We start from the raw sequence: 27,752 nt of genomic DNA on the forward strand, positions 1-27,752 counted from the left end.
GTATATATATATATGTATGTATATATATATATATATATATAATATGTGTGTGTGTTTGTGTGTCTGTGTTTGTCCCCCTGGCATTGCTTGACAACCGATGCTGGTGTATTTATGTCCCCGTAACTTAGCGGTTCGGCAAAAGAGGCTGATAGAATAAGTACTGGGCTTACAAAGAATAAGTCCCGGGGTCGAGTTGCTCGACTAAAGGCGGTGCTCCAGCATGGCCGCAGTCAACTGACTGAAACAAGTAAAAAGAGTAAAAGAGAGAGTATGATTCAAAGGAGATTTTACTACTGTTTCTAGTAGATCAAGCAACAGTGTAGATTCCCTCTGTAGTAGGTGGATGGAAGTGTTGATGAATTAATCTGTCCCTCTTCTCCCCTACAACTGTCCCCCACCCACGCTCTACAGTTAGTGGACACTGAGCTTGTCTTCTCTGCTGTATCAACAGAATGTTGTTATTCCAGTGCAACAAAGTAGTTACCTTGTCAAGTCCTGTCTCACCATCACTGCTACTACTGTTGTGGTTGGTCAATAATGAGATGGGGTGGTGGTGGTAGTGGTGGTCATTCGTGTCTCCTACTGTCCAGGAAACTGATTATATAAATCTGTTTTTATTTGATGAGGGTGTTTTTCTTAGCATCTGTTGCCCTTCACAACTCTCACATTTCACCACTGCTACTCAGCCCCTCCCCCTCCACACCACTCCATTCCTACCCCCCCCCGTCCCTTTGCTATCTCACCATCTCTCCTCCACCACTACTTTACCTCACCACAACTTTCTGCCCCCTCCCCATCATATTGTTACCCCCATGTTGCTTCCCCCTCTCTGGTTCTCTACCACCTCAACGTCTCTCTCCGTCATTATCACCACCATGATTCTTGCAACCCCCCCCACATCTCTTTGCCACCCCACAATGTCTCTTTGTGTCCTTCCCCCCTCCAATCACTCTAGTCCCATCCACGCCTCTTTACCACCCCTGTATCTCTGGCCCTTCTTTGCAATGCTTCTTCAACCCATGCACCCCTCACTATCACCACTTTCACTGTTACCACTTCCATTATACCTCTTAACTACTCCCAACCTTCCTCCTCCCTCTCATGTCCTTACCCCACTCCCTCACACCTCAGCTGTCTAATTTCCAATTGGAGCTAATTAATACTGCCGAAGACCTCCATCTTTGTCCCTCTCTTCCGCTATGTAAGTTCTTACAGACTTTGGTAATATTTCTACACCAAACTTCTGACATGTTAGAACACTTTATAGTATTTGTTTGTGTCTTTTTGTTGTTATATCTTTTATTTTTTTTCATTATGGATACCAAGATTTTATTTGAAGTTTTTTTCTCTGGCACCACAAACATATCAACTCAATTATGGACATTCCTCTATCTCTTTCGGACTGAATTACACACAACATACATATATTATTTTTGTATGGCTTACATCTGATTTTCTTTGCTAGCAGAGGCAAGATAAATACTTACTCGAGGCAATATTTTTACCACTGGTGGCTCTTATTGCCAACCTTTACTGCTTTTACAAGAATGGATTTTTTATTCTGTTACTATGCACAGGCAACTTAATGTGAAAAGCAGAAATGACAACTTTCATACATGTACACATGCATGTGCATACACACACACACACACATGCACGTCATTTGCTAACCCTTGTCTTAAATCATTGCAAAACCACACACGTGTACCTGTATCTATATTCTAAATGTTTTGAAAACAAATACATGCGTATGTACTTGTACCCAGATGTGTATGCAAGTATGTTTTAGTTTATGTATGTGTGTAAAAGATTTCACTTTGTAACTTTTGTTCTGATAGAGAAAACAATAGCAAAAATAATTTTGAAAGATTAATCCAATCTCACAGACACACGTACATTCGTTCACCTTTTTATATTACTTCTTTCTCTCCCAGATCTCTACAATCTTTGTTCCCTGAATGGTTTTCCTCGCTACAATTCCCTTCCTATACACATTTTTGTCAGAAATCAACTACAGCCTCACTGATCTGAGAGGTTCTGCAAAGATCGTAGGCCATAGTCCTGTCCCCTCTGTATCCTCTGTTTATTATGGTTCCTGCTAATGAATGTCTTGCTGGGGTGAAGTAATTTAAAACAAAAAACTAGAGTTGGCATTCTACCAAAATTATAGGGTCTGGTTAAAAGGATTCTGCAGGATGTTAATTTGTTGAGGGATTTTGTAGGTGGAAGATTACAAGATGTTAGTTTGTCCTGGGTCTTGTTGAAAAAAAATTTGCAGATTCAGGACACAGCAAATAAATGTTTGTCTTTTCCTAATTGAAAAATTCAGCCTTTTCTGAATTATTATTTTCTTTTTTTTTTTTTTTTTGGAAAGAGGAGTTAAAATTTATTTAATTTCTCATATTTTATTTTGATTTATATATTTTCTTTTGTTATATATTAACATAATAAGAATACTATTTTTCCCAACATACAAGTCAATATAGTATATTTTGTAAACTTGTAGTGTAAATATTTGAACAATGCCACTATCTTTCTAAATCCTGCTACAGTTCACATAAAATTTTTGGTCCTCCTAAGTTGTCTTGGTCTAAAAGTTGACCTTTTCTGGACTGTAAACTTTTGTCTGAAAAATTCAGCTTGTATGCCTGAAAATATGGCTTTTAATTTTTGTTTTTTCAACATGATTGCTTTAAATGTTATATATATTTCAAAATAACTAGGTTTTAAAAAAAAATTTTTTTTTTTCTAGTTTAGACATTTTTACAAGCTTGTTAATAATGTTATTGTTTATTATACACTATCCGAAGGTGATTGATGTCAGTACCCCCTGACTGGTTCCTGTACCGGTGGCAAGTAAAAAGCACCCACTACACTCTCGGAGTGGTTGGCATTAGGAAGGGCATCCAGCTGTAGAAACTTTGCCAGATCAGACTGGAGCTGAGTGCAGCCGCTGGCTCTCCAAACCTCAGTCAAACCGTCCAACCCATGCCAGCATGGAAAACAGACGTTAAACGATGATGATGATCCCCCTACTGCTATAGGGGGATCCTGCATTACTGCTCTACTAGTTATACCGTACACACCACCACCACTTTTGTCCTAGTTATATTACACAATATTAATGCCACCACGTTACTCATATTCACCATATTTTGTTGACCTAACAAGCAATTCCATTACAACTAATGCAATTCTGTATTTCCAAGGGATAAACTCTGTTCTTGTTGAGATCTTCTAATTCTAACCAAACATTTACCTTTCAGATTCATCAGAAGGAAGGAGGATTTCCAGCACATGTGCCACACCCAGATGAATTGCCACCAGAACCTGAAATAATTGAAGTTGTGTTTGAGAAAGTGAAAGGCAGTATAGGACTAAGTATTGTAGCTGCTAAGGTGAATATAGTCTACTTTACATTTTTCCTTCACTGAATTATGACAAATATTTAGTCTAAGTACTAAAGCTTTCCCCCATCATCATCATCATCTTTTGTGTCCTTGGTATTATTAGTCACCCTTATTGTCATCATCTTTGTTTTAAATGTCCATTTCCCATGCTTAGCATATACTGAACGTACCAATCATACAGTATATGTCGCTTGTCTCATCCTTTTGTTAACTTTTCTGTGTTGCACAACATCCTGAGACTTTGTCTTGTTTCTTCCCCCACCCCCCACTGTCTTTCTCAGCTAAAAAAAAAAAAAAAAAATCCACCTCTGACAGCATGATACCTTTTCCTTCAGAACCCATTTTCCTCTTTGCCCACACATCCATACCAGATCAGCTCACATCACCCAGTAGCTCATATTCAGTTACCTTTCCTGTATGTCTCTGCTTATACATTAATATTTAACTAATCTCAACTTGTGTGTATTCTACCTTTCATGTAGGTTAAGCATTGCACATCCAATGCATCATACTTCGTTTGTCCCTAAACTCTATTTTTTTCAGTAGTGTCCTATAAACCTTTGAATTACTGGAACACAGTCTTCTCGACTGTTCCATATTCCTTCAGATTACTGTGACACACAATCTTCAATACTGTCTCATAAACCTTTGAATTATTGGGACACAGTCTTCAGCAGTCCCATATTCCTTCAAATTATTGTGACCCTACAGACTTCAGTAGTGTCCCCATATGCCTTCAAGTTACCAGTGTAATTAGTCTTCAGCAGTGTTCCATTATCATTGATTACTTTTTCAATCAAATGCAGCAGTTTGCACCGGTAATTACCTAATTCTACAATTTTAGATTAATCAACCCAAAACTAAATGAAGAGCTGCAAAACTTGGATGAATTCAACTTGAATTCTGGTGGAAAATATTTAACTTTTTCAAGGGTTTCAATGTTTTCATGAACACGGACTCCCCAAAGTTCTTTGCACATCCATTTAAAAAAAAAACTTAAACCATCATTTTTATACAATGTCCCCTTGTTGGGAAATTTGCTTTGATGAAATTAAACTGGTCAAAGGGTTAGAAGACATGCATTGATGTATCTTTTTTTGCATGTCAGACTGACCCCACCACCTATTCACATTTTGTTGATATATTTCCACATAAGACAGTGAATTGGTAGATTCAGTAGTGTTGAACATTGTTGTAGAGCTGAAAACGAGGTAATTTCTACTCTTCTCCCCTGGAAGCCATCTGCTCGCGATACCAGAGGGCACACACTCTCCTACCCAGATGTAATCGCCAGGGATACAGGCATCCAGCAACAGGACCTCCATAATGCTATGACGGACCGTGAAGTCTGGTGTAACGTAGTAAATTCCATTGTCTCGACCACAGTCGAACAATGATGTGGATGAGTGTTGGACAAAATGCCTTTTTGATATTTGTCCTGCTTCTGTACATTCTGTGTTCAAATCCTGCTGAGGTCAACTTTGTTTTTCATTCTTATAGAGATGTTAAAATAAAATACCAGTCATGTACTGGTGTTGATGCCGCAAACTGTCTCCTTCCCACAAATTCCTGACCTTGTACCTATGTTAGAAATTATTATATCCATGCATAGGAGGACATATACATATATAAAATCCTTGTTTATTGATCTAACACCCCACTGTTATCATCCTGGTATTAACCTCACTCTCCTTTGTTAAATGCCTTGTTTGTAAATACCCTGTTAACTTAACCTTCTGTTGTTAAATACCCCATGTTAACTCCCTGTTATTAACCCTGATCTTCTTGTTAACCCTCGCCTTATTGTTAATCACCTCTCTTCACTGTTAACATTCCCTGCTTTTTGTTAACCTCCCCTCTGTTGTTATCCCACCAGTTTCTAAAACCGCCTAAACCCTATCATTATCAACAGCCACGTTTTCTCATTGTGTAGATTACTATAGTGGACAGCCATGGTCGTACGGTAAGTAAGCGTGAAATGACCAAGCCATTGGTCTCACACTCTGTGTGTCCGATGACTATTTACGACTGTGTTGTCTCTTTCTCTCTCTCTCTCTCTTTGCCTGTTCATGTTATGACAAATGTATATTGGTCTTGATTTAATATCATGGTCACTTCACGGTCACCTTACCTCAATATTTGAGGAAATGCTGGATCACTTATTCACTTATGCATGGTTTCATGTACGTATGTGACACAAATGCAAACACACACACATATTTACACAATTGTATGCACTCATACACAACCTGCACAGAAGACACATGCATATCTACACTCACACACACACATATATATATATAATGTTGTAACGTGCCAGTAGACTATTTGTTGTAAGCTTTTGAAAATTTCTCCTTCTTTCACTCACTGACTTTTAGATATCTTCAGATCTGTAGATCTAGTGTAAACTCTACTCTATATACCACCGCCTATCTTCAGTTTGTATCAAGTACAAAACAAGTGTAATTTATACTCTATATTCTGCTGTCTGCTCCTCTCTTCAGCTGTGTTGCTAAATCAGCTTCATAAAACAGCAAAATTTTAAGAGATACTGTTAGAAAGTAGTCCAAAATAAATGAAAATATTGCTAATAGAATTTATGTAGAATTCTGTATTATTTACATTTGATGATATTTGTCCTCATCTTGTTTGTTGTTAACACAACGTTTTGGCTGATATACCCTCCAATCTTCATCAGGTGTCTTGGGGAAATTTCGAACCTGGGTTCTCATTCCTAAGGTATTTTTCGATGTTACTGCCTGGAATCGAACTCAGAATCTTGGGGTTAGTAGCCTGCACTCTTAACTACTATGCCATATGTCCGTGGGCAATTATAAAGTGAATTTTAGGGCTTATAAATCTAATATTTTTCTATCCTTCCTTAATACTGGTTCCCACTGGGTCTGCTTAGGAGGTTATTATGTCCTAGCATATGTGCTGCTTCTTTTAGTTTTCGTATTTTCCAGTTTGATTCCAGACAGTGACCTGAATAATAATAATAATAATAATAATATCGAAAAATACCTTAGGAATGAGAACCCAGGTTTGAAATTTCCCCCAAGACACCTGATGAAGGCTGGAGAGTATATCAACCGAAATGTTAGGTTAACAACAAACAAGATGAGGACAAATATCTGTCAAATGTAAATGTACATAATTCCTTGTCTCTTAAATATAGAACTGTATGTAGAATTGTTTGTCATATTCATATAGATATACTGTTGAAAGTCTAGAAACTATGACACTCTTCTTGAGGAATCATCTTGTATCAATGTATTAGTAGCAGATGAAAAATGTCTGGCAGCAGTTATGGAATTGCTGAATATGTATTTCTGCGTCTTTGAGTATCATCAACAGCAAGCATTGACAAACACTACATACCAAGATAAATTTAGTCTCTACTTGATAAGGAAAGAAAAAAAAAAAGACTTGAGAGATATTCTAGAAGAAAAATAAACTTTTATTTTTAAAAATTATTTTTTCACATTCAGCACTTGTGTCAATTAGAGAATAGAAGGATTAAAATTCATTCTCGGTTAAGAACAATTTCTTGAGTCTTCATCTCTCCACCCTAAGTAAAAAATATAAGAACTTTATTTTATGCAGTTTCATATCAGCTGCAAAGCATGAAGGAATTAATAAATTTTCCTAAATGATCAATGCTATCAAAATCTGCATGACAAGCTTACAAACACTGATTTTATTATTTTCCTACTATTTTAGTTGATATAGTGTGTTGCAAATTTAAGTTTACTATTGGTACTTTGTGTTTCACTAAAGAAGCATGCTTTGTTAAATCAGATTTCTGAGCTCATGTTTCAACATCACTTTCTTTACAAAATACTTTATTGCTATCATACTTTCTTTCTCTCTCACTGAGTTTGAAAATTGTAGATTGGTTAAGCGCGACTTTTGAAGCATTTTAGTCACTTGAATAATTGAAGTTTAGTTTGTTCAGACTTTTATCACAATGAAATGCCATCATCGACTCCAGATTCCTTTGAATTTAGTACATCAGGGAGCTTAATGATAGCTCAACATGTTAGAAGTAACAGCCAAATATTCCTCAATTTACACCGTAATCTTAGAGAAGACTACATAGAAGAAAAGTCACTCCACTATCTTTAAAAAGTGTATATTAGCACAAATATAAATTTATAACTGATTTCCTGTCACACTATCTTATTCTATCCTTAGAGTAAACTGTTACTAAACAGATCTAATCATAAAATAGGCGCAGGAGTGGCTGTGTGGTAAGTAGCTTGCTAACCAACCACATAGTTCCAGGTTCAGTCCCACTGCGTGGCACCTTGGGCAAGTGTCTTCTGCTATAGACCCGGGCTGACCAATGCCTTGTGAGTGGATTTGGTAGACGGAAACTGAAAGAAGCCTGTCGTATATATATATATATATATATATATATATATATATATATATATGTGTGTGTGTGTCTGTGTTTGTCCCCCTAGCATTGCTTGACAACCGATGCTGGTGTGTTTACGTCCCCGTCACTTAGTGGTTCGGCAAAAGAGACCGATAGAATAAGTACTGGGCTTACCAAAGAATAAGTCCCGGGGTCGATTTGCTCGACTAAAGGCGGTGCTCCAGCATGGCCGCAGTCAAATGACTGAAACGAGTAAAAGAGTAAAGAGTAAGAGTATACCTGCCCACGAAGATTTCAATTCCAAATTCAATAATGCCATTTGGAATGATTGAAACCAGATGTCAAAATTAATTTTAAGAAATATTGAAATTTTACATTGAATTTCTGAAAATAATGTTTAAAAATGGTACTGCGAATGTGTAATGTTTGATTGAGCTGGAAGAATTTATTTAGGACAGTTGATATAAGTGATTGTCCTGTATGAGTTATTGTATGATGTAATCAATCCTAACTGATCAATACTTCTGTGAATTTCAAATGGGAAATAAAAGTTTGAAGAATTTCACATTACTAGATCTTTATTCATTCATTGTTTCCTTGAGCTGTATTGATGAATTACAGTTCAGATATAATTCCACAGTAATTACACTCCCCTGTGATATATTTTTTTCAAGGTTGTGTGTTTATGATACAATATCAACCAAAGTAAGAGAGACTATGGCAGTGGTTTTCAACCAAGGTTTCTCGGAACCTTAGGGTTCCGCAAGAAGTTACAAAACTGCTAAAATCGGCAGTAATTTTTAATTCTCCTGTGCAGATATGTGTGCATAAGACTATTAAATTATTGCACAGGGGTTCCTCGAGCCAGTGGAATGTTTCCTTGGGGTTCCGCTCCAGCAAAATGTATGAAAAGCACTGGACTATGGTATTTAACCCTTTCATTACCAACTCAGCTGAAACCGGCTCTGGCTCTGTAGTACAAATGTCTTGTTTTCATAAGTTTTGAATTAAAATCTTCCACCAAACCTTAGTCACAATTTATGTTCCTAACACTAGCTGAATGATAACTAAGTTATTTTACTAAATTCTTTGTTATATTTAAAGTAATTGAAAGAAATACAGAGCATCTCAAAATAAATACAGTAACGAAAGGGTTAATTAGTCGACAAATTTTACTTGTCAGCTAAAAATTTCATATAAATGAATGTTGGAATAGAAAACTAAACTGTGTTACCCACAAAATTTTCAAGTTATGCAACCCCCCCCCCCCCCAAAAAAAAAACAACAACAAAAAACAGCATAATCCAATACTTGTAGCCCAATCTGATAACCATAGTCTTCAGTTAGTACCAACTCTAGAATTAACGTAAGCTATATACAGCTGTTGTCTACTCCTGTCTAATTACTAGTTTTGGCACCACTGCTTGGCTATAATTAAAGTATCAGGTCTTTGATTAATGGTTTTGTACGTGGCTAATCTAATATAGCCATAGAAACTCCTTCTCTCTCTGTTTATCTCTCTCTCTTTGTCTCCGTGTGTGTGTGTCTCTCTCTCTCTGCTTGTCTCTTTCTCTCTTTTTCTCTGTCTCTCTCTCTATCTCTCTCTCTGAATGAGTTTCTTCTTAGCATTCTCCTTGCCTGCCTCCCTCTGACTTTCCTTCCTTCTATCCTTATTCTCTCCCTACTTTTTCACTTCCACTCTTTGTCTCTCTCTCTCTCCCTTCTACCTATTCTCTTACCTCTGTCTCTTACACTCACTCATTCCTGAACTCAGAACTCCCTAAGTACTAAGTAGAAAAAAAAACAAAAAAACAGACATACAATGACATGTTCCTTTCAAATTAGTCATCTGTTTCCTGTATTAGTATACCACACCATTGCACCTATGCCTGTAGCTGTTACTTTGCTACTTCACAATCATTAAATCTCAATCCTTCACTCTTGTTACTCCATTTTCACTAACATTTTAATCCTTGATAATAAACAACCACATTCTGGCCACTTCAGTGATTAATATTGTGCTGGTGCTCCAGCCTGGTCAGGAACATCACAGTAATCTAAAATGATTAATGAAGGCCTCCAGTTTTCATCTATTCGACTTGATCCTCACTAACCTCACCCATATCAGTTGTTGGCTGCATGCAACCTGTAGGACTTTCTGTGTGGCCTGCTGAACGAAAACCTTTTTTTAGTAATGTGGTTTGCTTTATGGTAAGCTTTGTCTCATGTGGGCCCACTTCATGGAAAAGGTTGCCCCAAAATGAGAAACCTGTTATTTCAACAACACATTGAGTCAGATGTAATTTAATAGGGCCTCATTGAGGTAAATGTCATTAACTATATTATTGTTCTACTTGTCATATGTGTTCGAGTGTTACACCTTGAACAACCTTCACAATGGAACTGAATTTTTAACCTGATAAAATATGAAAGTCTGTGAAGTGATGCTTTAACCCTTTAGCATTTAAACCATCTATATCTGGCCAAATATTCTACTTATTTTATGCTCAAATCAGCCAGATCCAGCCTCTTACACCTACCCTATCATGTCATTCCAAAACAAATACTTTACTTACAGTGAGCCATCACATAGTGTGCTATCAGTGATTGAAATAGCATAAGAGAGAGACAATCTCTTTGATCAGTTCGAGGTGTCACCTGCCTGGTGTCTGTGACCAAAGAGGAGACAACTGCTCCGAAATGCTGACATCTCGGTAGGTGGTGCTGCAAACTGATCTACTGTGTATCCACACCATTTGTCAGCAGCAAGAAATTTTCTGTATGCCAAAACACAGTGAATAGCTTGTTCTTCAGTTTGAATGTACCTCAAGCATATTTGAACTGGTAAATAACATTGCATTAAAAAAAAATATTATCACATCATTGAAATTTTAAAGCTGCAAGGTAATGCGTGATTAATTCAAAGCAATGTAAATGAATATGCCTTACATTTGACAGAATAATCTGAACGCTAAAGGGTTAAAATTGAAATAGCAACAATTATTAATCATCATCATCATCATCATCGTTTAACGTCCGCTTTCCATGCTAGCATGGGTTGGATGATTTTGACTGAAGGCTGGCAAACCAGATGGCTGCACCAGGCTCCAGTCTTGATCTGGCAGATTTTCTATAGCTGGATGCCCTTTCTAACGCCAACCACTCCGAGAGTGTAGTGGGTGCTTTTAATGTGCCACCGGCACAGGGGCCAGTCAGGCGGTGCTGGCAATGACCTCGCTCAAATCTTTTTACACGTGCCACCGGCACAGGTGCCAGTGAAGTGACGTTGGTAACGATCACGCTCAAATGGTGCCTTTTTACGTGTCATGGGTACGGAAGCCAGTTGGCTGCTCTGGCAACGATCACGCTTGGATGGTGTTCTTGGCACCCTACTAGCACAGGCATAAGTGCCAGTAAGGCGACGCTGGTAACGATCATACTCGAATAGCCGCTCTGTCAACGATCATACTCGAATAGCCGCTCTGTCAACGATCACACTCGTATGGTGCTCCTTGCACCCCGCTAGCATGGATGCGAGTCATCGAAATGATTTTGATTTAATCATGTAAATATTAAAGAAATTCAGCTATCTGGTGCTTAAGCCATTTGATACCAGTCCATGTGAGATTGCTCCTGGTTCTGTTGTACAAAAGAACCTCAATCAAAACCTTCCATCAAAATTCTGTTTTGTGTGTCAAACACCAGCTTAATAACAGACAACATTATTTTACTAAATTCTCCATTATTTAAAAAATTAATGGAAACGAAGGCAGCGTATATCAACAGAAATTTGGTGGTGAAAGGGTTAAACAAACTGCTATGCCTTGACGATAGCAACAATTAAGGTGTGCTATATGGTTGGTGGGTTGTTTTTCTTTCTCTAGAGTGTAAGGCTAACAGAGAAAATTATGGATATTTTATTACGACAGAGATAATAAAAAAAACAGTTTGCTAAGTAATAATTATGCTAGGACACAGATCTAGTGAGTCTTCTGTCTCTGTTATTACCTAGCACGCTCTTTTTTATCGTCTCTAACTATTGCAACGTAGTGTAATCAGTGGCAACACTGTTTTATTGTAACCGTTTTACTACATCTTTCACTGTCTTGTGTTAGTCTTCAGTTAGTACCATAGTACCAACTGTAGACTTCACCTTTCATTGTGCTTCATTTTTAATATATTTAAATATTTTCTTTCTTCTCTCCAATAAAATCTCTACACCAAATAGAAAAAGAAAATGTTTTGAAATTTCTTTGTCAAACTCACTATTCCTCACATATATTCACTTTCATTGTTATAATTTCACGCATAGACATATATTTGATGTTAAACCCCTGTTTAATGGCTTAATTTTCCCTTTTTGTTAATCACCACCCCTGCATTGTTAAATGTATCCTATTTTCAACCACCACCCTTGAATACACCCTGTTAACACCCCTTCTCTATTAACCTGTTTTTCCCTCGTTAACCTCCTTCCCATACTTTGTGTTTAACCATGTCCTGCTTACAACCTTGTGTTTTTTAACCATTCTTATATTGTTAATGCTATATTGTTTAACTTTTACCCCTGCTCATGTTAACCCAACCCTATAGTTGATGTTCACCTCTGTTAATACCTACAATTGTTAACCCTCAGTTTCTAAAACCTTTCAAACCCTGTTGTTATCAATAGTCACATTTTCTCATTGTGTAGATTACTATAGTGGACAGCCATGGTCGTGTGGTAAGTAAGCGTGAAATGACCAAGCCATTGGTCTCGCACTCTGTGTGTCTGGTGACTATTTACGACTGTGTTGTCTCTCTCTCTCTCTGCCTGTTCATGTTATGACAAACGTATATTGGTCTTGATTTAATGTCATGGTCACTTCAGGGTCACCTTACCTCAGTATTTGAGGAAATGGTGAACCATTTATTCACTGATGCATGGTTTCATGTATAACACAGGTGCATACACACTGTGATTTTATATACATATGTACACACACATACATTAATATGCATGTGTATATATGTGTATATGTATGATGAATGCAAAATGTTCATATATATATATACACACAAATATTCACACACATATATACACACATGTGCACATATACATGTGCATATATTGTATAAGTAGCATGTTGTTATGAATTTGTACCTATTGGCTATTTTGTAGTATAGTTTCTTGTCTCAATCACTGACTTTGAGTCAATTTTCTTCTGTTAGTACTGTTTGTAGAACTAGTTTCTAGAATAGTGTAACTCTACTCTATATACAACTGCCTGTCTTCTGTTAGTACCAACTGTAGAATTAGTGTAAACTATACTGTATATGCTACTGCCTGTCTTCAGATATCACCTGTCAGAACTACTGTAAACTATATATATATATGTAATATAATTGTTCTTTCTTATGTAAAATATAGAACTGCTTTAGAATTAAGATATAAACTCAAATTGGGCAATCACACAGTTATAAATTTGACTTAAAATGCACATACATATATTAATACATATTGGCACATGAATATTTTTTTTAATATTTATAAAATGTATATATATAAATGGGTTGTATTTACATACACTTTTATGCATGTATATGTTTTATAAATATTTAAAAAAAATATTCATATGTGTCCATGTATTAATATATGTATGTGCATTTTAAGTCGAATTTATAACTGTATGAGTATGATTGCCTAATTTGAGTTTATATCTTAATTATCTTTTGTCTTACGTTCGACCTGCGCAGTTCTATATTTTTCGAAAGAAAGAATAATAATATTTTATATATATATATGCACTCTGCTGCCTGTTCTCAGTTAGTATCAACCAGAGAACTAGTGTAAATGCTACTGTAGCTTAGACAACTGTACATGTTTACAAAAACTTGAAATCGGTTCTGTCTTTAGTTAAACCAACTCGAGAACTAGTGTAAATTACACTATTTATGCTACTGCCTGCTCTGATCTAATTACTAGTTTTAAACTCCAATTCTATGCATTTGTTTATTACTGGTCTGTAATCAAGGTATTAGGTCTTCGATAAAGGTTTTACCTGTGACTAATCTAACACAGCTCCATAAACTTGGTCTGCCTGTCTCTCTACCTTTGAGTTTCTTTTTGGCAATCTTGTACTTGCTTGCCTCTTTGATTCACCCCTTCTGCATTTTCTTCTCTTTCTCCTTTCTATTATCTCTCTTCTGTCTATCCATTCTCTCTCTCTTTCATTCACACACCTACTCTTTTATTTTCCTCTCTTGGTCTTTCAGACTCATTCTCAACCTTATTAACTCTAAGGAATTTATGTAGACATTTGATGTCCTGCTCCTTTCAAATTAGTGATTGCTTTATTGTAGCGTTGTACCACCTCATTGCACCTATGCATGAGCTGTTACTTTGCTGCTTTCACTTACAGTAATCGAATCCTCAACCTTAAGCAATTTACTGTACTTTCAACTGAAAGATCAGTTCCTTGTAATAAACAATCACATTCTGGCTATTTTATTGGTTACAGTTGTGCTTGATACTTCTGCCTGATCCAGAACACATACTCTTTTACTCTTTTACTTGTTTCAGTCATTTGACTGCGGCCATGCTGGAGCACCGCCTTTAATCGAGCAACTCGACCCCGAGACTTATTCTTTTGTAAGCCCAGTACTTATTCTATCGGTCTCTTTTGCCGAACCGCTAAGTAACGGGGACATAAACACACCAGCATCGGTTATCAAGCAATGCTAGGGGGACAAACACAGACATACAAAGACACACACACGCATATATATATATATACATATATACGACGGGCTTCTTTCAGTTTCCGTCTACCAAATCCACTCACAAGGCTTTGGTCGGCCCGAGGCTATAGTAGAAGACACTTGCCCAAGGTGCCACGCAGCAGGACTGAACCCGGAACCATGTGGTTTGTAAGCAAGCTACTTACCACACAGCCACTCCTGCGCCTATCTATAATCTAAATTGACTAAACCTCCAACAGTCAACACACTGGTACACCAGCTTGGTCAAACCTTCCCTTTTAGTATATTAAGTGTTCTAGAAATTAAAGAATTGAAGACACTAAACCAATACCTTGGAAAGTGACTCAAAGCAAAGAATAGAGCTTTATTTATCAAATAAGACAGACAACTTGAAAGTTTTACACAAATTGGTTTTCCAAACACTTTTGTTGACTTCAGCCAAACCTTGAGAGCTTCTGTTTCCTCTACATGTTTCTTATTTCTTTATTGCCCACAAGGGGTTAAACAGAGAGGGGGCAAACAAGGACAGACAAAGGGATTAAGTAGATTACATCGATCCCAGTGTGTAACTGGTACTTAATTCATCAACTCTGAAAGGAGGAAAAACTAAAAAGCAAAGTTGACCTCAGTGGAATTTGAACTCAGAATGTATCGGCAGATGAAATACCGCTAAGCATTTCACCCGGCATGCTAACATTTCTGCCAGCTCGCTGCCTTCTGTTTCTGCCCCTCTATCATGCTTTTATGTCCTTCAATACCCCACTCAGTCAAAGGGTCTTGTTTTGCAAGTTCTTGGTAAACCCACTTGTGCTGGTTCAATGAAAAAGCATTCAGTATAATCTATAGAAAGGGCATCCTGCTGTAGAAAACATGCCAAAGATGTTGGAGCTCTGTGCAGCCCTCTGGTTTGTCGGTTCCTATTAAACTATCCGTTCCATACCAGTATGGAAAAGGGGATATTAAATGATTTGTAATTGATTTAGAAATACGTTAAAATTTCTTGACAGAAGGGCAACTACTGCTAGTTTCAAATCTAAAATTCTAGCCTGCTACACACATGTACAGGTTTTGCAACTTGATGAGAATCCAAATATTTTGGGGGATTCTAAAATGGCTGGTGTCACCTTTTCAGTTCAGGAATTTGATATTTCTGAATCAGTAATTATTGCATATATGAGGGAAAAAAAGACACAGACACAGGCATACACACAGGCATAAAATAATTTCATTAGTTCTTAGTTTTGGAGAACATGGCATGATTATAAAATTCATTTTTAAAGTTTTATATTTAAGAGATGAGGAATTATGTACATTATTTACATTTGACATATTTTTGTCCTCATCTTGTTAACGTTTCAGCTGATATACCCAAGACACCTAATGAAGGCTGAAGGGTATATCAGCCAAAATGTTGTGTTAACAACAAACAAGATGTGGACAAATATCTGTCAAATGTAAATTATGTCCATTTTTAAAGGTTCTGCATTTCCGCTACAAGTATTCACTGTCACATTTATTTGAGATTTTCTTTAATGCAACACACCCATAGTTCTCTTAGCTTGTGAGTAACTAGTTTGATTATTATTGAGTGAGAGAGCAGTTCATGCCATCAAAGTGACACTGGGGTAAAATATACGAAGCCCAGTATACCCATCATGACTACCCGTCTGATAAGGGTACACCAGGCACATGCATCACAACCATATGTGCACGACATGGTGATCTCATATCAAGGTAAACAGCGCATGACCTTGCAGGTGGGGCCCAGTTAGAATTTTCTTCAGGTTGAGTAGCCCATCCCGTTTGAAAGGTCCCTGAATAAGGGTTGTTTAAGGATGTTGAAAGAACCACTCATGTTTCCAGAGGTGAATTATTGAAACCCCAAAGAATCCCGCTCAACACATGGCTATGATGCTCCCCCACTACTTCTGCTTGTGATCAGAGATGCACATATCATCAGCCACTAAGGGACATGGTCAACTGGTTAAGGTCAAACAACTGACAAGCAAATCTGTGATATTGAGCAGAATATTTGCTGTAGCCCATCTTTTATACCAAGACAAAACAATGTACATGATAACACTTCCAATCAGTTAAGATCAGAAGCCATGAGAGCCACTGTCTGGTACTGCATCAGGGCATTATTATTATGATTATTATTATTAAGGTGGTGAGCTGGTGGAATAATTGGGATGAAACTTCATTCCAAAGATATGTTTGTTCCAGTAAATTGTGGCATTTTTAGAGAATTGTCCAAAGAGAATATTTATCAAAATTCTTTAAAATTGTGTACATTGATTAGCAGCAGTGCGTGTTCTCTCTCTCGCTTTTTAATGTCCATTGTCCATGCTGGCATGGGTTGGACGGTTTGATTGAAAACTGATAAACTGGGGAGCAGCACCAGGCTTAAATCTGATTTGGCATGGTTTTTTTCAGCTCGATGCCCTTCCTAATTCCAAACACTCCAGGAGTGTAGTGAGTGCTTTTTACATACCACCAGCACAGGTGCCAGTTATGAAACACTGGCATTGACCACAACTGTGATCTAACTTGGCTTGACAGGTGAGCTGGCACACCAGACAAAATGCTTAGTGGAATTTCGTCCACGTTTATATTCTGTGTTCAAATGCTGCCAAGGTCGACTTTGCCTTTTCAGCCTCTCATGGTTGATAAAATAAATACCAGTCAGACACTGGGGTCAATGTAGTTGACTAGCCCACTTACCTAAAATTTCAGCCTCTGTGGCTATAGTAGAATGGATTATTATTACATTTTTATTATTATTATAATTAAGTGTCCAATATTATAAAATTTTCACCACCCACAAAATAATAATCCCTTTATGAACTCTCATTAACGAACACCTGATCTGTTGCTGCTGAGCTCCAGAGCAGTACTGATCATGTGCACTTAGATCAAAGGCATTGTGAAATAAATGCATGACCTGCTAAATATAGCAGCCAGGTCTCCCTTCCTACTTACCTCTTAAATAGGGAAAGACACATTGGTTAATGTAGTTGTCCTATATATATATATATCATCATCATCATCATCATCATCATCATCATTTAGCATCCGCTTTCCATGCTAGCATGGGTTGGACGGTTCAACTGGGGTCTGTGAAGCCAGAAGGCTGCATCAGGCCCAGTCTGATCTGGCAGTGTTTCTACGGCTGGATGCCCTTCCTAATGCCAACCACTCCGTGAGTGTAGTGGGTGCTTTTTATGTGCCACCCGCACAGGTGCCAGACGGAGCTGGCAAACGGCCACGGACGGATGGTGCTTTTTACGTTCCACTGGCACGGGGGCCAGACGAGGCTGGCAACGGCCCGAACGGATGGTGCTTTTACGTGCCACTGGCACGGGGGCCAGGCAAGGCTGGCAATGGCCATGAACGGATGACTACATTCACTGGTGTATAGTAGAGATCATGCTGCTATATTTAGCATGCCATGCATCCACTTGGGGGTTGTCTTCTTGACTCAACAAGACCTGTTGTATTTTGGGTGGCTGAAAATTAATTTAAATGTATTTATAATAAATATTTTTATAGTCTTGGTAATTACTTATTAATATTGGCTTTAGAACACATTTTTTTTTTACTATTGTATGTAATTTCAACTTTATCAACAAAGAGATAGACTTTGTTATAAGGTTGCATGCAACTTGAGTCTTTGACTTCTTTCTTTCTTTCTCTCTCTCCCCCTTCCCCACTATCTCTTTCTCTCTCTTCCTTCGATTTTGTCAACAATGGAAACCATATCGTTCCCTCAATCCTTCCATCTTCTCTCATGTCACCTAAAATAACAAATCAGTTATGTAAGTAAAGTTGGCAACAGATTCTGTCGCCGTCATATTACTGCTGACTATAACTTGCATTTTAATTATCAAAGTTGAAATTTTGTTGCTTTTGATTTTACACACACACACACACACACACACACATATGTGTGCTTACTGGCTAATTTTCATTTTTCCTTTATTTGTGTGTAGTATTTTATGTGGTCTATATAAGTTAGTTTTAGAATTATAAAATACCATTTTCTGTTCTATTGAGGATCTCACAGGTAGTTAATTGTTTCACAAATCAAGCATAGTCTCAGGTTTCTATTTAATTTTCTTACCGTCTCCAAACCACTGACCATAAGAGATCATTGTCAAAAAAAAACTTAAAGAATTTGCTAAAAAAATAAAACAGGCATTGAATATTAAGTCAAGGTTTATTTGGATTGTTTAAAAATACTTGCTAATTGTCAAAGCAAACCCTCACTTGTTTCTGGAAGGAAAGATGGGCTGTTGTAAAATTGTGCTATAGATCACAAGAGACCATTTAATTTTGCTAATTATCTTCTGGAATGCAAAAGTTTGGTTGAAGTATGAAATCAAACTCTGTCCCGGTACACATTTCTTGTTCCCTTCCTGAATATAATTTCTTTACTCTTTCTTCTGTTATTTCCAGGGTGATGGCCAGATGTCACGAGGAATCTACATCAAGTCAGTTGTGCCTGGTGGAGCAGCTGCTTTGGTAAGTCATTCAATATATAATAATAATAATAATAATTAATAATAATAAAATTATTGTATACTGTGCTCAAGTGCACCACAACTTGTCAAAAGTGTGTATAAAGCATATGCAGTAATGTACAAATGTCTGGAAAGTGAAAAGTGTATGAGTCAGATACATGCTTACATGTGTATGGAGGGGAGAAATATTATCCAGGTATATGGATACCAGGAGAATATAATATTTAAAAAGGTACCTTAAGAATAATTGGGATGAAACTTCATTCCAAAGACATGTTTGTTCCAGTAAATTGTGGCATTTTTAGAGAATTGTCCAAAGAGAATATTTATGAAAATTCTTTAAAACTGTGTATATTGATTAGCAGTAGTGTGTGTTCTCTCTCTCTTGTTAATGTCCATTGTTCATGCTGGCATGGGTTGGACGGTTTGATTGAAAACTGTGGAGCTGCATCAGGTTTAAATCTGATTTAGCATGGTTTTTTCAGCTGGATACCCTTCCTAATGCCAAACACTCCAAGACTATTGACGAATCCTCTGTTGTTTACTGGTCTTTAATTTTAAGTATTTTGCAGTAAGAAGAAAAGGCGATGCCCACGATCAGTTACTGTGCTTCTAAGACTTCCATATTCCAAGGAGTCGTTGCTAAACCACATGATGGCTTCAGTCTGCATCCAACTAGACTATGGCCAGACTTGAAACTAGAAAACAAAGGGCTGGAACAAATGCTGAAATAAATACGATCCAAAGTTTTTACATTTCTATCAGTCCATTATATTGGATTAATACATTTTTATCGATCCCGGAAGAATGAGAACCAAAGTTGACTTCAGCTGTATTTGAACTCATGGGATCATAGAGCAGAGCCGGAACAAACAAACACTCACAAGCATTGTCCGACACTCTGCTAGTTCGCTGTCTGTAGTGAGTGCTTTTTACATACCACCAGCACAGGTGCCAGTTATGAAACACTGGCATTGACCACGACTGTGATCTGACCTGACTTGTTTTCTCATTGCCAAAGGGGTCAGTCACTTGCCACTGCCTCCATTAGGCCCAAAGTTTGAAGGGTGCTTTTTATATGCCACCAGCACAGGTGCCAGGTATGCGACACTGACATCAGCCACAACTACAATTTCCCTGGGCTTGATGGGTTCTCTCAAGCACAGCATATCGCCCAATGTTTGAAGTGTGCTTTTTATGTGTCACCAGCACAAGTGCCAGTTAATCAAAACAAAATAAACTCCACTAATTATAAGTTAACAACTAATATTGTAAATACCAATCTGAGATGAAAAGAAAATACCAACAGGTTTCACTCCAAAACTCAAACCGTATTTTCTTATTTAAATTACTTAAAATGTCTACTATCAAAATGTACAGGCTTTTCAGAATTAATTATCTATTTCAGTGAAATTGATCAATTTTTAAAAAAATCTTTTATTAATGTTTATCATGTTTAATGTGTTAAAGGTATATAAATTATTTTGTTTATAATTTTATAATTTTATTTTTATTCCTGTTTGGTCCTTCTTATATCTGTCCACAACAGCTTTTTTAAAAATTTGGCTGCAATCATTTTCTCCACTTCCATCTCCAGGATGGAGCAATAATAGTTTAGCTGAACTTAAAGAATGCATTCAGTTAGCAGTGCTGGGGATAACTCCTGAAATGATTCAGAATATGTTTTGCAATACTAAAGATAGATTTGAAATTTGCAGGAATACACACAGAACACATGTTGAAAATTTTCAATAAAGTTTTGACATAAGGTTTTAAAATCTTTTTGTTGTGGTATCGTAATTAATAAACGTAGAATTCTGTCATTTTTCATTAAAATTTGCCTGATTTCATTGAAATAGATAATCCTGGAACATCATCATCATCATCATCATCATTGTTTAACGTCTGCTTTCCATGCTAGCATGGGTTGGATGGTTCAACCAGGGTCTGGGAAGCCTGGAGGCTGCACCAGGCCCAGTCTGATCTGGCAGAGTTTCTACAGCTGGATGCCCTTCCTAGTGCCAACCACTCCGTGAGTGTAGTGGGTGCTTTTTACGTGCTACCGGCACAGGTGCCAGGCAGGGCTGGCAACGGCCACGATCGGTTGGTGCTTTTTACGTGCCACTGGCACGGAGGCCAGTCTAAATTTCATAACCAGAATGTCTTAAATACTGCATCACTAAATATTTAGAGGAAATTAACTTGACTGTGTTTATCATTGCAGGATGGTCGGTTGCAGGCTGGTGACCAGTTACTGGAAGTAGATGGTCGAAGTTTAGTGGGTTTAAGCCAAGAGAAGTAAGTTCTTTTCCCTGTTGATTGATCTTTTTGCTGTTTCTTGTGTTACCTCTGGAATTTTATTGATTAAAAATAACTCAATGCAGTAGTAATAAGTCTTTATTTTTCTACCTTTTTAATCTTGCCTTGTGCTGGCAAGGGGCTGTTAAGATTTGATAGATTTATTTTTAACTAGCAGTATCGCCCGGCATTGCTCGGATTTGTAAGGGAAATAACTATAAAGCATTTTTAGAGAGTTATAGCCAAAAATAGCAAAAAAATGGAAAAAAATGATGGTAAATTTTTTTTTTTAAATCGTTGACTCATCGTAGACATTTTTAGAGAGTTACTTACCTTATATAATAGCAAAAAAAATGCATTAAAATGGAAAAAAATGATGGTAAATTATTTTTAAAATCGTAGACTCATCGTAGACGCACGCTAATACCCAGAAGGGCTCGATATGAATCACGACTATAAGATACCCGGTTTTGGTTAAACTGCACCGCAAAATGTGGGAGTAGTTAGGAATCTAAATCGTAGGAGACAGACAGCACACAACTTCTCTTTTATATATAAAGATTATAATAATAATAATAATGATGAAATTATTGTATACAGTGCTCAGGTGCCCCACAATGCTCAGATTATCTTCAGCTGCTTTTCATCTTATGTCCATACATTTACCTTGATTCAGAACTTTTATTTCAAGTAATTAAGAGGGTTGGGACATTGTGTTAGAAATAAAGGTCAGCAGAAAGAAAATTGTGTATGCTATAATCAACATTATCATCATTTTACATCTGGTTTTCCTAGCTGGCATGGGTTGGATGGTTTGACAAAAGTTAATTGCTATGATACTGTTTATGATGTCTCCTAACTAAGATAATGCCTATGATGTTACTATGATATTTCTCTCTTTGTTTTGTAGAGCTGCTAATTTGATGACAAAAACTGGCCATGTGGTTCGGTTGAAAGTATCGAAACAAGGAGCAATTTACCATGGTCTAGCAACTCTGCTCAGTCAACCATCACCAGTCATCCCAAGAGGTGAGGAAAGAGGTTTCCATTTCAAACCAGTTTACTCGGAGTGGCATGGTTTGGTGTGGTGGTTGTATTGATATTGTTTAGTGTGGATTGATGTTTCAAGCATGGAGTGTTTGGTCTGTGTGCTGCGTGCGCTGTACTTGTGGTGTATTGTTCACTGTTTATACTTTGACTATGCACTTAATCTTTGAAGCTTAGTGACCTGTTTCTAATGTAAAGTGCCAAGTTGTCATAGAACCATGTTAACATATGAATAATGTAATAAATTTCTCATTTCTCTCACAGCTAACAGTCCCAAGAGGAATGGTCCACCTGGTCCACCTAATGCCTACCCAAATAAGGGTCGCCACAGAAGCGAGGAAAATCTGAATGTAAATGGTATGCCTAATGATATGGCTCGACAAACTCCCCTTCATCAAGGTCCATCTCGTGATTTCCGTGATATGCCTCGACAGGGGACTCCTCTGCAACAAGGCCCACCTCCAGAAATGGCACGTCATGGACCACCTCATCAAGGGCCACCTCATCAAGGACCACCTCATCAAGGACCACCTCATCAAGGGCCTCCTCATCAAGGGCCACCTCATCAAGGGCCACCTCATCAAGGGCCACCTCATCAAGGGCCTCCTCATCAAGGGCCTCCTCATCAAGGGCCTCCTCATCAAGGGCCTCCTCATCAAGGACCACTTTATGAAATGGCTCACTCAGGTATGCCAGTCCAAGGTTCCTCTCGTGAAATGCCTCGCCAGGGTATGCCTCATGACATGGTCCGACCTGGCCCTCCACGCCAAGGCTCTCCTCAAACTAGTTCTCCTCGAGAAATGTCTCGCCAAGGGCCACCACAGCCAGGTTCTCCCCGTAACCCGAACCAAGGTTCACCACAGTACCAAGGCCCTCCACGGGATATGATTCGTCACCAGGGACCACCTCCACCTGGATATAAAAAGGAATTTCGTGATGGTCCACCTAGAATTCAAGCACATGATGTGAGGCCACAATATTATACCCTTGCACCACAGTCTTCTCCTTCCATAAACAGTAAGTACTGCTAATTTGTTCATTTTACTTTGTCTCTTCTCTTCAGAAAGCAGGGGGTCCCCCCTCCCCCAACAATAACCAAAATACTAAAATATTCAAACCTAGTATCAGCTGAAGAGAGTTGTATGATTAAGTTTTCTTTGCAATTTCTCTTTGTGGCAAGTGTCTCCTATCACTGAGTCGTCTGGCTAACTAAATCCTAACGAGCGAAATTTCATAAGTCGATTGGAGCCGCTGGCTTTCCAGACCTCAGTCAAACCATCCAACCCATGCCAGCATGGAAAACAAACATTAAACTATGATGATATTGTGTGGGAGCCTTTTGAATGGACCCATCCTGTACTTCAGTGATAGACTTAATCTGTTGCTACCTGACCTTTGGTGTTACCTTTAGAGGGGTACACTCTCTTGTAAACATTTATATCTGGTCTCCAGTCTGAGAAGAACTGATAGAAATGTCTTAGGGGTATTGAAGAAAGCTATGAGTATTGTCCTCACATCTCTGATCAAGCCATAGAAAAAATAAAAGAAATATAAGGTTGTCCCAAAAGTTCGTAGAAAGTCTTGGAAAATAATGGTCTTTATTTTGAGGAATAATTTTTGTTGTTTTTGTTAGTACTTGGCGAGTAAAAATTCAATTTTCGCAAGTGTTTACGAACTTTTGGGACAACCTAATAGTTATGGAAGACTGCATAAATAGTTGCGTTCAAATAAATGTAGTTTTTATTTTTTAAAACCAGTGTCAGAAGCAATACCTATGGCTTTTGTACATTCTCCCAGTCTGGTGAGATTGATGTGGTTAATGTTCAGTTTGAACGTATGTTGGCCAGTGTTTGCTGAAAGATGTTGGGACACCAACATTCAGCGATCAATTATATCAGTCTCAGTACTTAGTATGGTACTCATTTTATTGACTACTATACTCCAACCACCTGAGGCCTGCAGACTTTTATCTTGCAGAAGTATTGTGTTTAATTTCAAAATTAAAATTGTGTAAAACATCTGTTTCAAAATAAATTAAAAATTTATAAGTAGCAATAAAGCAATAGCTTACAATTTTATAATTTTAAACAAATGAAAAGTATGAAAAATTCTTGAGTCTGTAATTTGATTATTTGACTATTAGTGCTTGAATTAGTATACAAGCGGCCCTCAAAAAAAATTTCTGTGATTAAAGTGGCCCACAATGTAATTCAAGTTGGCCAGACCCACCTTAGAAAATTATTTTTCTCTTGCAAACTTACCATTAAAACATCCACTCTTCCAGGCTATCAAGGCAGATTTTCTACAGCCACACACCTTTCCTATCTACTAGCCCTTGCCTATTTCCATGCAAGGTAATATTTTCCATGCCCAAACATGATTTTCATGGAAGACTGGAAACAAATAACTTTGCTTTTATGGCAGTGATGCTCATTTGCAACCATCACTTAATGTCTAGACATGAGCAACACACAACCACATACACATGGCAGGCTTCCGCGTAGTTTCCATCCCTCAAATCTACTCACAAGGCTTTCGTTAACCTAGCACTATAATAGAAGACACTTGCGCAAAGGGCTGTTCTGTAAGACTAAAGCCTTGACATGATTGGGAAGGAAGCCTTTTTAACCACACAACCACACCAGCGCCTGTCTATACATATATAGTGCTTGTGTGTGTTACATGTCAAATTTCACTCATTAAACTTTGGTCAACCTGACACTTTGATAGAACACAGTGTCATACAAGGGATCAAATCCAGAACCACTTAGTTACAAAGTGAACTTTTCAACCCCAACAGTCATGCCTGTACCCATTTGTAGACACAATAAAACAAGTGACTATAATAAAGGTGACTCTACAATAACGTAACTAATTTACAAAAACACAATCTCAGATTAAGTCTTTTGCCAAACAAAAACAACAAAAGAATTTTTGCATTTCAGTTAATCTGGATTTGTGAGATTATTTTAAGTTAGACTTATTTAATTTGTTTCTGAGAGTAAACTGTTGGGTTTACTGGTCACCTGATACTGAATTCAAACTTTTGCTTTTGATTTTTTTTCCAACATCACTATTATTGGAACCATTGTGTGGTGTTCGTGACCAAGGTACATAATTTTGCTTGTCTCAGTCTGCCTGACTGACAAATTGGTATTGTTTATGTTTGAATTACAAGCAAATAAGTTCTACCTTTTCCTCACAGTTAAGAGGTTAATAATGTTGAAAGAGCTGACATCTAGATGTAAAAAGAATCGATCCTGTAATTTAACAAGCCATTTCACCTACAGAGAAATTTATGTAAAATTGGGGGCGATGGGGGGGGATAATTCTTTTTTAAAAAGCTCACACCATTGTTATGCATCTGAATTTGCATGTCTGTTGCATAAATGGTTTTGCTTGGTTATGACACAAATTTCCTGAGCAAACAGTTTGACTTTTCTTGCCATTTTTATTTCACTTTGCTGCAATTTATGGAATGTTATTTGAATTTTGTTCTTCTTTAATTTTTTTATGTTTGTTTGTTTTAAATTTTATATATTGAATCTTTGAAATGAAAAACAAAAACAAAAAAAAGAAAGGAAAATGGGGCTTTTTTCAGACTTGCATGATAGATCTTGGTCCAATGCTGAGTGTACTCTGCAGGAACTCCAGTGCAGGAAAAATGTCAAAGACCTTGTCCTCGAAGCTGAATGGCGAGGTCTTTCTGCTTCTACTTCTACTCCTGTTAATGTTTCATTTGGTGCCAGAAATAACCGCAAAGTTGTTTCAAGTCAAACTAAAATGGGTCTGCACAGTATTCCTAGAAAATCCAACTATATCAGTTCATCTCTGCCAATATTATGGCAACCAGCTCCAGATTTTCGTAAGTCGGTTCAGCACATAGTACAGGCAGCACCATTCTTTCTCTCTTGTTTAGAAATTAGAGTAGGACAAATCCACCTTGTCTTAGACTTAATTTGAAGTTCTAGCTCTCCTATATTATCTGCATGATTAAATTGTAGCATTTTTAATTCCAGTTTCCTGATCTTATTTGCTTGATCCTTCTGTCTTGATCACATTTGCTTGATCCCTCTTTTGATTCCCTTGATCCATATTTTGATCCCCTTTGCTTTGATCTCTTTGCATAGTCTTAGCTGCACTGCTAGACATGTCTTAGTAATTTTGTAGCAGTCTTGATTTTTCAGAACCCCAATATCTTGTAAACAGTTAGTAAAGATAGTAATATTGATCGTAAGTTATCAATGTCAACTGACTAATGAAATTACCATCTTGGTTTATTTGGGAAAGCTATCTGAAGCGTCCTCATTGATGTCACCATTTACATATACCTAAATTGGAAGCTACTATCTCCCATCATCACTACTACTACAACTACAAGATAGTGAAGGGAATCTGAAATGGAGAGTAGGAGTGTTGAACTGGTGGTGATGAATTTGGAAATTACTGGTTTAAGAATGTCATTTTTACGATTATTGGTGACTGAATAAGCAGATACCAAACTTGGATATTGAGAAAGTTTTATATATATATATATATATATATATATATATATATATATGGGAAGGGTGTCATTTTTAGGTTAAATTTTTGTGATACAAGTGGTCCTTTAATAAAGATTATTTTTCAGTTTTTAACCTTAAACAGTCTTAACAGCAAAATTCAATGTAAATACTGTCTTAGCTATAGGGGTGGACACTAACACATGAGTAGTGGTGGTGGTAGTGGGGTGCAGTGGGTTGGGGGCTAGGTACTTTGTTATTGGTACATCAGTGTGTGAACAGTGACATGATGTACCTATATTACTAATTTTTAATGTTATTTCTTTCGGAAGGGTATTTATAAGTGTAAAGAGAGTAACCTTTAAGAAACTTCAATTTAGTAAATTGTCACCTTACTTACCAGCATCACCTTACTGGCACTTGTGTCGGTGGCACATGAAAAAACATTCGAGCGAGGTTGTTACCAGTGCCGCTGGACTGGCTCCTGTGCAGGTGGCACGTAAAAAACACCATTTTAGTGAGGCCATTGCCAGTACTGCCAGACTGGCCCTCGTGTCGGTGGCCTGTAAAAGCACCCACTACACTCTCGGAGTGGTTGGCATTAGGAAAGGCATCTAGCTGTAGAATCTCTGCCAGATCAGATTGGAGCCTGGTGCATCCATCTTGTTCAGCAGTCCTCAGTCAAATTGTCCAACTCATGCTAGCATGGAAAGCGGACGTTAAACGATGATGATGAAACAAAACACAGTCAAGTTTTAAAGGTTTATAACTGATATCATCCGACTCCCCTACTAGTTCTTTAGTAGTTCAGGTCCTCTACTTGGTGCTTGGTATGTCATCTGATATT

The 27,752-nt window shown here is 37.5% G+C and overlaps 1 protein-coding gene and 1 long non-coding RNA gene across 8 annotated transcripts in view; both read left to right on the forward strand.

Moving 5' to 3' along the window:
• The window catches only part of LOC115215522 (afadin), a 232,217-nt gene that overhangs the window by 193,383 nt on the left and 11,082 nt on the right, over positions 1-27,752 (forward strand). For 2 of the 7 annotated variants that reach the window (XM_036505802.1, XM_036505801.1), the window contains 7 exons: positions 3,267-3,398; positions 5,344-5,373; positions 12,488-12,517; positions 18,994-19,059; positions 21,283-21,356; positions 22,267-22,385; positions 22,668-23,420. In XM_036505802.1, the coding sequence (XP_036361695.1) occupies positions 3,267-3,398; positions 5,344-5,373; positions 12,488-12,517; positions 18,994-19,059; positions 21,283-21,356; positions 22,267-22,385; positions 22,668-23,420 (1,204 nt within the window). The remainder of the gene's footprint in view (positions 1-3,266; positions 3,399-5,343; positions 5,374-12,487; positions 12,518-18,993; positions 19,060-21,282; positions 21,357-22,266; positions 22,386-22,667; positions 23,421-27,752) is intronic. The other 5 variants (XM_036505804.1, XM_036505805.1, XM_036505803.1 and 2 more) reach the window with 5 other exon arrangements.
• On the forward strand, positions 7,985-9,594 carry LOC118764780. Its single transcript, XR_005000585.1, has 2 exons — positions 7,985-8,517; positions 8,938-9,594. It is a non-coding gene; the product is annotated as an uncharacterized LOC118764780 (long non-coding RNA).

The sequence above is a fragment of the Octopus sinensis genome, linkage group LG9, assembly GCF_006345805.1.
Source record: "Octopus sinensis linkage group LG9, ASM634580v1, whole genome shotgun sequence".
Lineage (NCBI taxonomy): Eukaryota > Metazoa > Mollusca > Cephalopoda > Octopoda > Octopodidae > Octopus > Octopus sinensis.